Source organism: Lytechinus variegatus, chromosome 11, assembly GCF_018143015.1.
Source record: "Lytechinus variegatus isolate NC3 chromosome 11, Lvar_3.0, whole genome shotgun sequence".
NCBI classification, from domain to species: domain Eukaryota; kingdom Metazoa; phylum Echinodermata; class Echinoidea; order Temnopleuroida; family Toxopneustidae; genus Lytechinus; species Lytechinus variegatus.
Window position 1 is genome coordinate 1,834,589 of NC_054750.1, and position 13,659 is coordinate 1,848,247.

The 13,659-nt window shown below is 38.1% G+C and overlaps 1 protein-coding gene across 1 annotated transcript; it reads left to right on the plus strand.

The window, feature by feature from the left end:
• Positions 1-288: 288 nt before the first annotated feature.
• On the plus strand, positions 289-6,332 carry LOC121424141 (deleted in malignant brain tumors 1 protein-like). The gene is made up of 5 exons (XM_041619739.1): positions 289-423; positions 851-1,199; positions 2,378-2,707; positions 5,269-5,601; positions 5,898-6,332. The coding sequence occupies exons 1-5, from the start codon at positions 289-291 to the stop codon at positions 6,239-6,241; spliced, it is 1,491 nt and encodes a 496-aa protein (XP_041475673.1). The 3' UTR covers positions 6,242-6,332.
• Positions 6,333-13,659: the final 7,327 nt, after the last annotated feature.

Consider the following 13,659-nt stretch of genomic DNA (forward strand, 5'->3'; position numbering starts at 1 on the left):
TATAATTTTTTTCCGGGAATGAAACCTTACACATTTCTTGTGATTTTTTTTCAGTGTAATGCAATTTCGCGGTAATTTATCGTTATCCTGTAAATGATTAAATTATCTATGACTCTGAGCAATGGGATCTAGCGAATGTAAACATTGCTGAAGGAAAAGTGGAAGTCTTATACGTTGGCTCATGGATGACCGTTTGTGGTCTCTACGATTGGAATCTACTCGACGCAAGGGTAGTCTGCAGAATACTCGACTTGAATGTGGCCTTGGATGCGCCTCGATTTGCTACCTATGGTCAGGGAACTGATGATATTCTCTCTGTCGACTGCCTTGGAAGAGAGGAGAGCCTGGCAGAATGTCCTGACATTTGGGTCGATTCCTATTGTGGACATAAATGGGATGCAAATGCCATATGTTTTTCAGGAGGTATCTTTTCTTGAAGTCTAAATATCTTTTAAGTTGCATCCTATCACCATGATAAAGGGGGGGGGGGCTGCTTTGCGGAAAAATCATCTACTAGTCGTAGTTTTATAAATAATATATTCATGTAACGACTGATTATATTTTATTCAATTCTTACATTATAGGCTAAGTCACTGGAAAAAAAACACTGGTCTTAAACAGAAATTCGGTGTAGGATTATTAAAAACAAATTTATACATGTAAAATAATATTAATCGTACTGAGCGTATTGTAAGCCTAAACCAAAATGTGCACAGTGAAAATTAACAAACTTAAAGGACTTTGCGTTTAGATATTGAAAAGAATTATGCAGTATCGAAATGGTCAATGATATGATGGTCGAGCAGATTATATAACTAAATGGCTACCCTGTTAAATAAACGATGAATAGAATAAAATCTCCTTCCTTGTTCAATTCCCAGATCCCTTTGACGTTCGTCTTGTTGGTGGACCTACCGATGCTGAAGGGAGAGTGGAGGTGTTGTATAATGGATCCTGGGGTACTATCTGTGATGATGGTTGGGATCTGAGTGACGTCAGGGTGATTTGTACAATTGTGGGGTTCGATGGAGCCTTGAGTACACCAGGATCTGCTAGGTTCGGTCTGGAATCTGGGCAAATCCTTTTAACCTGGGTCGAATGCTTTGGGATAGAAGACAACCTAGCTGACTGTTATCATCGAGGGATTGGAGATTGGAGCCCCTGCGGTCATCATGCAGGTGCCGTTTGTTACTCAGGAGGTAAGTTCCCACAAACAACTCGGGACAAAATCTGCTATCTAACGAGATAACATGCTATCCATAAAAATTACCTACAAATTTTAGTTCCGGTATTAATCTGAACGATTCAAGTTGGTTTTCATTCATTTGGCCTCAAAATGGCTCTACATGTAGATTTATTTGATTTAACGGTTCAGGTTAAACACCAATATGGAAAAATGAATAACCTAATGAAATCAATAGAGAGTTTTTACAATTGCAACCGGAAAGGGTTCTGCAATGTAGTAGATTTATTAAGAATGCAAGTCGAATCACAATGTACAGTTGAGAGCTTTTTTGTCGAAAATTAGTGGACCGGGGCAGCAGATCATCCGAAGATTCCGACCGAACAAAAAATTTGCAAATGTGTCGTTTTTCCCAGAGTCCAAGACAACACTGCTGTTTCGATTCACCGATTTGCGACAAAGATTTCTTTGTCACGAAGGGCTTTTGATCAGTGGTGGACCGTGACCCGGAGGAGACAAAGCATTGGAGGGCACTGTATTGTTTGTGAACAATGCTGTGACCCTCCAATGCTTTGTCTCCTCCGGGTCACCGTCCGCCACTGCTTTTGATAATAAAGCTTCTGCGTCCTTGAAAGCGTCTGCGTGGAAGCTGCGAAGACTTCCCATTGTCAAAGTCTTTGTTCCCAATTTTAAACGATGACAAGTTCGTTTTTATCATTGTTCGCTTCCTCGGCGATGCGAGTGAATAGCAGTAAATATGGTAAAGGCAAGGGTACTCTTAAATCTTCATGAATCGGGTTTTATTGCTGACTTATTAATATCTTACCTTCCCGACATTCATTACTCCCTCAGATAATTTGTATCAAATATTCTACATTATAAAAAATGTGTTTCAATAAATAATTAATTTATACCAAGAGCATAAGACGAATTTATCGTCAAAATAATTCAACGATATCCCTTTCAAATCTACTGCCTTGATTTTCTTTCTATTTCTAACATTGTGTCAATTTCTATTGAATGATTGTTCGCTGCTTACCACCAATGGTCTCATGTCTTTCTCACCCCTCCGCCGAGCGTTAGTCATATCGTGATACATTTATTTTCAATATCGTATAAGTCATTGGTGTTTTTTCTATGTATAAGTTGTGACTTCAATAAATTAAATTTGACTGATTTTTTTATTTACTTAAGAGCACCCGAACCCATTACATGTTCGCCTTATCGGTGGGTCTACCGATTTTGAAGGCAGAATAGAAGTCTTGCATGATGGATCCTGGGGTACTGTTTGTGATATCAACTGGGATCTCAGAGACGCCAGGGTTGTATGTAGAATGTTGGGGTTTGATGGAGCCTTGGATGCACCAAGATCTGCTAGATTTGGTCAAGGATCTGGTAGCGTTCTTCTGAAGTATGTCAACTGTGAAGGAAGTGAAGACAACCTAGCAGACTGTGCTCATGCAGGGATTGAACGTTACCCATGTATGCATTCGAGGGATGCAGGAGCCGTATGCTACTCAGGAGGTAGGGTTTGTCGCAATCTTAACGACTTGAGCTATTCAAATTGTACTCGCAAATTCGTACATTTAATCAAGCATTCCTTTTTTTTTAATTAAATGTTTGGATTTGAACAAATCAGACTCTCAATGAATTTCATTTTCGGTCGTTTTTTCTGTTCACCCAATTCTACACTACAATTTATCCAAATTGCAACAGATCAATTCAGCATTCGCCTAATCAACGGCACCAACGATTTAGAAGGCAGAGTATAGGTACTGTACAAAGGAGGAATGGGAACTATATGTGATGATAATTGGGATCTACGAGATGCAAGAGTCGTAAAATTTCATTATCTCGAAGTATAAGGTTTCATTCATGAGCAATGACCAACATGATAACCGAAAAGCTATAAACCTATATATCAAAGAATTTTGCTGTGTCTGTACTTTTTTGCGTAAGCTGTTGTGTTTTACCAATATGCACAATTCATTATAACCAGAAAGGATGGATACAGTACAAGGAGAACTATTAAAAATCGCGACAATATTTAAGGTGTGACAATTGTTACCATTGGATGTAACTTAAATAAATTGTCTGTTTTGTGAAGTTTTTGTGTAGTCCTTATGTTGAAAGGTGTGTGAAGTTCCATAAACACTTACCATTATTTTGTTCGTCTTGCTGGCAGACACACATTTGTCATGCTCCTGTTTTGCAGTCATATACGTGTTATTTGTTTCTCACTAAAAGATTATTACTAGTATCTTGTTTTGAAGTCATTCAGGTAGTAGAACATGGTGAAATTTAAGATGCACTTTCAATCTACTTGGGTTATTCTAACCCTGGAATATTTCGAAAATCTTCATCTTTAAGAGTACATAGGTTTACAAATTGAACTCTATGTACCATCCTTCCATGTAAATTTCGTACCAGCAAAAAAATTCACAAACAAAAAAAACCCCAAAAAAAACAGGTCTTACAGTTCAAAACTGTTTTAATTGCATTTTTACATTACAAATTATTTGCGGATATGAAAGACAATCCGGATAGTTTGGCGTTTAAAAATGTCATAGGCTTTTTTTAGGCTCCAGAACCATGCGGCTTTCTCAACCCATTTGTCAGGCCAAACATAGACCTTTCAATATCTGCAGGTGATCACATCGTCTCTAGACTACAGAAACACTACTTTCCTCAAGTAAGGAAACATCTACTTTCACGCAATATGACAAACATGAACTTCATTCTATTCCGGCAGGGTAATGAGTTTGTCAAAGAGACCTGAGGTGAACTTTCCGGATGGTGTCGATTTAGTAAACATACATGCACCGATAGATACGTCGTTGTTCGACCAAACACTTCTTGCTTCAACGACGCGTCGTTGTGAGCGGTGCATGCTGAAATATAAAACTGAGATTGATCGACGGATTTACAAGGCGGGTGTAAACGCTACAATGATAAATAAATAGTCGTTTATTCATCTTGCTTTCCTTCAGATCTCCAAACTATTGCTTGAAGTGGATAAGACACATACAAGTGATGAGCTGTCTATCCATCGCCAAATCCACATCTCTGTTTCATGGGGAAACTAATTGAGAAAGCTCTTGTCCGACAACTACAGAATATCTGTCCGCAAACGATCTGCATAACCAGTTGTCAGACTCTTTATAGCCACACAACAGTCTTGAAACCGCTCTGCTTAATTTGCAGAATGACATGTTGGTCTCTCTCGATGAAAAAAATGTAGTTCTGCTAGTGCTCTTAGATTTTAGTGCATTTGATCTGATTAACTATGAAATCCATTTTCATGGTATAGATGGTGCTGTGCGGAAGTGATATCATCCTACCTCTGACAACGTACCCATGTTGTAAAAGGTGAACGAAATTGTGTCCAACTAAACCGACGATTTATGCGGGGTGCCTCAGGGATCCATACTTAGTCCATTACTCTACACGCTATACAACTCTCCAATATCAGCGATCATCAAGCCGAAGGTGCTGGAGACAATGCTATATGCCGATGACACTCAAATGTATTTAGCATTCAAAACCCATGATCGACAGACTGCTATAAACAGGATTAAAGTTTGTCTTGCAGATGTCCTGTCTTGGGCCCCCCGAAGAAATAAGTTCAAAAACAACCCAATGATTCACTTCTCATCTCGGTTTAATCCTGCTGTAACATCAGCTTGGATTATTCGCTATTTTAGCCAGAATTTATTAATTGTACCTACATGTATGTCTAAAACGAGTTCGTTTGAGGATCGCGCCTTTCAGTCAGAAGCACCTGCATTATGGAGTAAATTTCTTCATTATGAGAGGACCCATTACCTGTTCTTCCATCTTCCACAAACTGTTAAAACAAACTTGGTGTCGTGTTATTTTGTTCATGAAATGTGTATCATAATAATAGTTTGTTTATGTTTCTGATTTTTAGTTCTAGTATAAGACTAAATTACTTGTATGTTGGGTGCATAGAGATTTTGTTCAATAGTATGCGCTATAGAAACATCCGTTATCATCATTATTAATTAAGAACGTAAAGCTTTATGAATTATGATGCACTGTAACATGTATTGTTTTTACCTTAGGTCATTCATCTCCAATCCAAGTACGGCTGGTCGGTGGAGAAAATGATGCCGAAGGCACGGTAAATGTTATGCACAATGGATCTTGGGGAACTGTATGCGACTTTAATTGGGATCTACGTGACGCCAGGGTGGTTTGTAGAATGTTAGGGTTTGATGGAGCTTTGGAAGCACCGAGATCTGCAAGGTTTGGTCAGGGTTCTGGACGAATTCTCCTAAACTGGGTAGAATGCGATGGATCAGAAGACACTTTTGCAGACTGCAAACACCCAGGAATTGGAGATTACAGTTACTGTGGTCATAACCAAGATGCAGGAGTCGTGTGCTTCCTTGGAGGTATGTTTTCTATTCTTTTTTCGATTAAGTAACGTCCAACAATAAAATATACCACATTTGAAATATGGAAATTAAATCAATTGATTGGTCATTGCTGACAACTTGGGGCTGCATGTGGAAGCATATAGAAAGGAGAAACAATTCCTCAAGTTCTTCAATTAGTCTTACCTTGTGTAGTTGCATCTAACTTTGAAAATCAACAAATAGAAGTATAATACCACTTAACATTTTCCAAAGTGTTCTGCAAACTAGATGATTCAGATTCTGGTATATTGTACTTAACTTTGCCTCGGTAGTTCGACTTGCAGATGGAGCCAACGATAATGAAGGAAGGGTAGAGATTCTGGTGGAAGGGTCTTGGGGAACTGTGTGTGATGATTCTTGGGACCTGGTTGATGCTACCGTTGTGTGCAGACACTTAGGATTTATGGGAGCTTTGGCTGCTTTACCCCAGGCTCACTTTGGTGAGGGTTCTGGGGATATCTTGTTGGATGGTGTTCAGTGCAATGGATCAGAAGCCAACCTCAAGGACTGTAAACATAGGGGAATAGGTGTGCATAATTGTGCACATAAAGAGGATGCCGGCGTCATATGCAGAAATACAGGTAACTTAAAACTGTGGCTGACAATGTGTTACTAACCCATATCCATTGAGAACTCATTCATCTCTTGATCAAGTTATTATTCAGTATTACAGATTAATTTCATGTGAAATCACGTTAGATGCTCCAGGGATCTGTCGTACTCATTGATTTCTTTTCAAATCCCATTGTCGTTCTCGCCGTAGTTAACCATTCCTTACATTTTACCAAACATTTTCCGGCTACGGCATTGCTATCTTTGAAAAAAATGGAGTGTTCAAAGCAGGCCTCGCGCCTGAACAGCAGAGCATGGATCCTGGGGGTACCTGGATTTAACAAATTAAATCCGTAAAAAATATAATTTACATCATAAAAATATTTTAATAGGAGAGATATGAATTGGATAATACTCGGCTGAGAGCCCGGCCGTTTAAATAAAATCGATTGTTTAGCTTAATCTTAATCCGTGACCAAAAATCACAATAAACTTGATTATCTACCTTTTTCACTGGATATACATCCATTACATAATTATATGTGGCTGTGTGAGGGTGAGAGTGCGTGTGTGTATGTGTGTGCAAAATATGATAGGCGTAAGCACTTTCTAATTTTCATCTTCTTTATCTCATATATCTGTAAAGGTTTTACGAGGAATTTAGACACTAGTAACTCTGATGAAATGCATTCCACAAACACACTATGGTTACAGTCGTCCACGCATATTCCAAACGAAACTACAGATCCAACCGGAACTCAGAGCACCGCAATCAGCACACCTCACCATCCGTTAAACACAGTGACTTATAAAGGTCAAAATTTGAGAGTTAATTCAGGTCCAGCTCTCGTACTTAGCTTTCACATGATAATAGTTATCGGAATGTGCACGCTATTGATAAGCATATTAGTGATCTTATCAATCGTGTTCTGTATTTATAGATTAAAAAAGAGAATGGCAGCTAGGAATTTAGACAATATTTATATGGATTTCGCAGATCTCTCGTCACTGAACGCCCTATCTACCAGTACGCCTTATCAAGACTTACACGCCCCACCCCGGTTACCCGATAGACAAAAGACTGGTGTGATTCGTCACGAGTATGAATCACAGATAATCATGGATCTCCCTGGTAATGCCGAAGACTTTAATAAACTTCAATATATCGGGAAAGGGGATATTCATGAATACACCGACATGAAAACCATTCACCAAACATACCAACGAAACGAAGACAAGGACATGGACGGGTATTGCAGACCAGACACAGAAATGCCTTCGAGAGATGAAAAAGCAATTGAGGAATGTTGCAAAAATGAAATGCTAAAAATGTCTGATGACAATGTTGGAATCGAATTTTCGCCCAAAGGAAAAAATGAAAACATGACACATGATTATATGGATATGAAAACGGTTTACCAAAAACCGAAATCCGGAGAGGGTCTTGATCTCGATGGCTACCTCCTCCCAGACGCAACAAGTTCACCGAATCATGGCAATGCTGTAAAATATGAAACAACACTACATAATTAGATAACTCAAACATTAATTTCATCTGAAATAATGAAAAAGAAAATCCCCAATCAGACAAAAATCTAACTTTTGATAGTGGAAACGCAAGTACATGGAAACGATGTTTACTTTCAAAGACGCTGTTACAGAAAACAAGGATTGGTCCGAATAATATCTCCTTTCAGGTGTCAAGAATTCGATTTTTTTCCGAATGAAGGGACATTCACGGAATGTGACGCGACCTAGAGATCATTCTACCCCCTGATACACATGGTCTGAAGCCTGCAATATTATTGTGTTTCTACATTCCAGCCGGCTTCACATCGCCTATTCACGTGACAAGAGTCATCTGACTTTTCACTTAAACAATTTTATTGTTCTTAATTCGGTTCGTTAGCCATTTCTAGTTAAGTGGTCATGCCGGCCTGAGTCCACTTGGGGTGATACACATACCAAATGCAGGACGGAGCCGGTGTGAAGCCGCTTTCAAACCATATTAACAGGTCGACTTAGTTCGAGCCGGTGTCAGTCGGGCTGTAAGTAAAAAGGGGTTTTACACAGAAGTCGAGCTGCTTCCGAAGTCGGCTTCAGTTCACTTTCGGCCTATGTGTATCACCAGACATACGTTTACAAAATCTTTCGCTACTTCGAAACCGCATTTCAGGATGACGCGAATTTGGTCTCAAAAATTGCGAGATTTGGAAAAATCGAAAGAAAAGACATTTAAAACGGCATGGCGTAATATTTACGCACTTCAAATATATCACGAAGAATGTCATCGGGGACTAATAATCCCCGCCATACATAATGTTAATCCTCATTCTTTTAATGAATTTATTATAGCAGAACCTGACTAACGTAATAACTTGTGCACTAAATTGTTATTTTTATACAGTCTGATGAAACCATGAGTCATTATTTGAATAATAAATCACCCTGGGAAAACATATCTTTCTTTAATATGAAACTGAGAGCGACGTCGAATTCTCATTATTAATGGAGGATGTGCGTTGTTGAATTGAATTATAACGATTCCTTGAATATAAAAGACTTCGCAACAGAGGCGTCGATCCGGGGGGGCAGGGGGGCGATCGCCCCACCAATGAAAATATTGGGTGGGCAAACATATCGTTTTGCCCCCCCCCCCAATAATTCCGCTGATGTGTAAAAATAAAATAAGATTGTAATATTACACAGAAATCAGCAAGTGAGATCGAGATACCAACTCGTTCTTTATTTAAAATTGTGCTCGAAATGTCCGCTTTTTATATTGGAATATCAAAATTTTCAGCTCGCGCTTCGCGCTCGCATCATTTATGTATCAAAAACCCATACTTTTCATGATCAAATAGGTGAATAGAATGTCCCGTTTTTAGTTCTAAACCTCAACAGAACTCCCCCTTCGATTTGCAATAATCTTTTGCTGGATATATATCGTGTTCTTTATCAAAAACGTCCATTAAATTGTCTTTTTTTGTCGTTTTTTAGATCGAAATATCAAAATTTTCAGCTCGTGCTTAATGTATATATATATATACAACTTTCCAAAGGCAAAACAAACTCACACACACACATATATATATGTATATATATGTATACGTACATATACATATATATATGTGTGTGTGAGTTTGTTTTGCCTTTGGAAAGTTGATAAAGGATTTTGCTCCCCCCCCCCCCTAATCTGAAAAATGGGTCGACGCCTCTGCTTCGCAAGTGTATACGCAGGCATGTATGTATATATTTATACACATTTATACAGTTGAGGCCAAAGGTTTACATTTACCCAGAAAATTTAAAGAAAAGTTGACACTTGCCAAACATAAGAAAATTTAAATTATCTTATAAAATATTTGTACTATCATAACAAATTTGATGTCAAACAAAAGAGTATGTCATGCCTCTTCATCACATTGCTTTGTCATTGGGAGCTGAAAAATATTTTGGTGTAATTTTCTCCCAAAAAACCTTGATATTTTAGACAAATCAAAAATAAAAACTTGACAAAAACATTCCATATTTCTGCTAGTTACTTCTCAAAACACACATTTCAGATTAAACTTTTTGTTCAGTGGTGATATATCCTGATAGAAAAAGTAATATAAATCATAGATTTCACATTTATATATTTCTATGAAACGAAATTGAAAATATAAAAACAAACAATAGAATACATTTGGCATGAATAATTTTAATTAAAAAAATCCACCTGAAACTTATTTTAATCCCAGCGACATCCCAATTATTTGCAAGAGTTAAATAAGCTCTTTTATTTGACCAAATTCGTCATGGTAGTATTTATAATTCTGAAGATATAGTAGTCTTATGATGTTTGGCAAACAAATAAATTTCCCTTAATCCCATGGGTGTATTTATCTTTTTACACACACACAGGCACACCTCCCCCACACACATACACATATGTATATGCACATATATATATATATATATATATATATATATATATATATATATATATATATATACATATATATATATATATACTTGTATATACATGCATACATATATATTCTGAAAGTACTTCTGCAAGCATTGCATTGTCTTCAAATATTTGCAAGATATGGTGACAAGTTAACTTATGTTGTGATAATGGTAGCCTAAATAAAACCACAAAATATTTGATAGAATCGGCTAGGGTTACAGAAAGGTGTTTACTATTCAAGGATCTGAAAGGGACATACGTATTTTGTTTTGTGTCTGGGATTATGTGACAGTGATAATGATGACACTTTAAAATTTATTGAGTGCAGTTGAAATAAAAATCTAGACACATGGAAACGTTCTTTATTTAATGTCATATGTTTTACACGTATTAGATTCACCATCTACCTCTTCTTGCGTGTTTGAATTCCATTGAATATGCCTAATTTGAATGTAATCCAAGTTAAGACAGACAAGTAAAGGGTATGTATCCATGCAAGGCGAATGTAAGAAGTAGAAAAGTCACAATGTGGAATGTTGCATCAATGTGAAAATATTTATGGACTGTTATAATTATATTGAATGTCTCAGAAATAGATCACCACTTACTCTTATGAAGGAAATAAAAGAGAGGGTAATGCGAGAATTTGAAATAAATAACGCTTTGATGGTAACTTATGGAACTTGGATGAAAAATAAATAGCACTTAGTGTTTACAGTCAACCAATAACAATGAAAAAAGACAAAAAAATAATATTTCTAAAAAGTCAGAAATTTATGTGTAGGGTGAGTGGTGTGTGTACGGGCATGTGTGCACGCGCGTGTATGTAGATAACTAACATGTGAGGGTATGCTTAAGAAGGAAATACTTTTGTGTATGTGTATTCTAACTCTAATACACACTTGAACTCATACTCGGTCTCGACCTCTACTCAATAACTAGGCATGTCTGCTTGGCTTGGAGTTACATTCACAACTAACTGTATTCTCTATACTAAACTACAATAGATAATTCACTGTACATAGTTACATAATAATCTGAGGAAGGCAAAGTGTTAAGGAAAGTATAAACAGATGGAGTTGAACAAGGGATTGTTCATGGTGGGGGTAATACAGCATGGTCAATATTTACACAACTGGTCTAGGGTGGAAACATGATGATAGTGAGCTTATGAACGGAGGTGGAAACAGTAGTTGAGATAATGAGGCATGAATTAATTGCAAGATAAAATGACAGAATGAAAGGATGGTTTGATGAAGAATGAAATGTGTTGTATGAACACAATAAATACCTTTCCAAAAGCCCAACGCAGAGGAACTCACAAGACTCCCTAACCCCAGTACCCCCGTTGGTGTGTCTCGCTGACATGTACAGGCCGCACAGAAACGTTGTTAGCGCTAAAGCCCCTTTTACACCTTCACGGAAGCAACACGGATCATCCCGGATTGTCAATACGGGGTCATCCGTGTACAGTCCGGGACTACCGTGTATATACACTCCTGCTACTCATCCGGCGCCATCCTTGATGTACCGGCATGTCCGGGAGAAAAATTGAACATGTTCAATTTTTCATCCCGGAGTACACGGACTGATAATCATCCGTGTTCATCCTTGTAGCCTCCTTCTACATCCGTGTAGCTACCAAATGCATCCGGGAGGCTCCTCGTAAGAACCGGGTGATCCTTGTTGATACCCGACCGGCTTTATCCAAGGTCAAATGTTTGTATTGTTTGCGTAAATGAACAATAGTCCGTATTCATAACCAAGCACGAGCATGCTCCAGATGCTGCAAAAAGGACGAAACTTCATTCTAGCAAGAGCCGGCGACAAGAAGTGGTGAGGTCCGTGTAAAGACCCAGTTAAATCCGTGATCATCCGGGTATTCCGTGTTGGCTCCGGGAGCATATCAAACAGGATCCCTATTGCTACCTTGCCTATCCTTGTAGACTCCGTACTTTTCCGTACATATCCGTGTTAATAACCAGTTAACTCCGTACTCACTCCGGGAATGCTAGGAAAATACAAATTTGGTACCCCAGATCATCACGGACTGAGATCTGTGATGATCCGTGTTGCATCCGTGAAGGTGTAAAAGGGGCTTAACAGAGCACTAACCTCGCAGTTAACGAGTTTTCGGCCGCACAGAAGCATAATGTTTCAACGTTACATGTATCTATGTTAAACATGTCAATGGTCATGATGATCTTAGGAACCGTGGCCATATTAATTTTCCACTTTGGGAACTTAAGAGCAAACAAACATAATTTCGTATTTTACAAATGAATAAGTACGGAGGGGATGGAAATGAAATTACCCGCTCACTTACTGTACATTATTTTAGACATTGACTTAAATATAACTTTTCAAAAATAAAATCATGCAAAATTGTATCATAATTTTGTCATTTTATTCCATTTTTCTTAAATATGGTTTTTATTACTGTTCTCACTATCTGTCCAAGTCCTGCTTCCCTACACCTCCTCTATTGACAAGTAATTCTTCCTCTCTGTACGACGAACCTACATCCAACATTAATCATTGTTTTTTGCCCTCAATAGCACATTTCGCATGGAATTTATGTTGAAATAATTATAATTCAGTCATAAACACCGCGGTACAATTTCATCACAAAGTAAGAATCAATGTAGTGAAATCCGTTTAATGTGAATAATACATTGACCTTATGGCATAAAGGTCCCATCAATCCATCACTACGCACAAATGATAATATTTTGCCTAACTCTATGGCTCAATGTCACTATCAACATATGCGTCTAATGGCGCTTTCCGCTGTGCGGTCATTCTGTTAATGGTTTCAGTGGCTGATTCGTAAGTTACTTGTTAGCGTTAACAACACTACCACTACACTCTATAGTGCTAGGGATTTAAAATAAACCCTGATCGGCCGTGAATACTGACTAGCCGAATTGGAATTCATATTGAATCTGTATGATTAACTTTTAAATTTCAAAAGATTTAATTTCAAATCTTTAAAATTTGTATTCAAATCCACAAGGTTTGAATCTTAATCTAATATTCGGCTGGTCACTATCCACAGCCGAACTGGATTCATTTTAAAATCCTTGACACCTAGCGTGTAACAGCGTTTCTGTGCAACCGCTACAGGGCTTTGTCGGTGTGTGTTGTGTGAGAGAGCATCGATGTGGGTTTTTGTGTGTTGTTGAGGGTGCATTCGTGGTGTGCTTTGTAAAGTGAGAGTGTCAGACTCGCATATGGGTTAATGTGAAGGAGTGCGGATAAGGATGTGACTGAATATGAGTGGTGGAGAGAGTGAGAATGTGTGTGCATATGGGGCTATCAGTATAGTGGTGAGTATAAGAAATGTATGTTTCTACAAGTCGCAATGGCATGATGCGTGGGTGAATATGTGTGAGTGGGGAATGGGTATGAGTGTGAGAGTGTGTAAACAGGTGGAATAATGGTCGAGTCTTGAGTGAAAGATGTATGTGATTCTGTGTGTGGCACTGACATGTTGGTAAATGCAATTAGTGTGCAAGTGAGAGTTT

Coding starts and splice junctions, on each gene's coding strand:
- LOC121424141 (XM_041619739.1), top strand. CDS start 289: ATGGTCAGGGAACTGATGATATTCTCTCTGTCGACTGCCTTGGAAGAG. Junction 424..850: donor TGCCATATGTTTTTCAGGAG/GTATCTTTTCTT, acceptor AACGATGAATAG/AATAAAATCTCCTTCCTTGT. Junction 5,602..5,897: donor AGTCGTGTGCTTCCTTGGAG/GTATGTTTTCTA, acceptor TTGCCTCGGTAG/TTCGACTTGCAGATGGAGCC.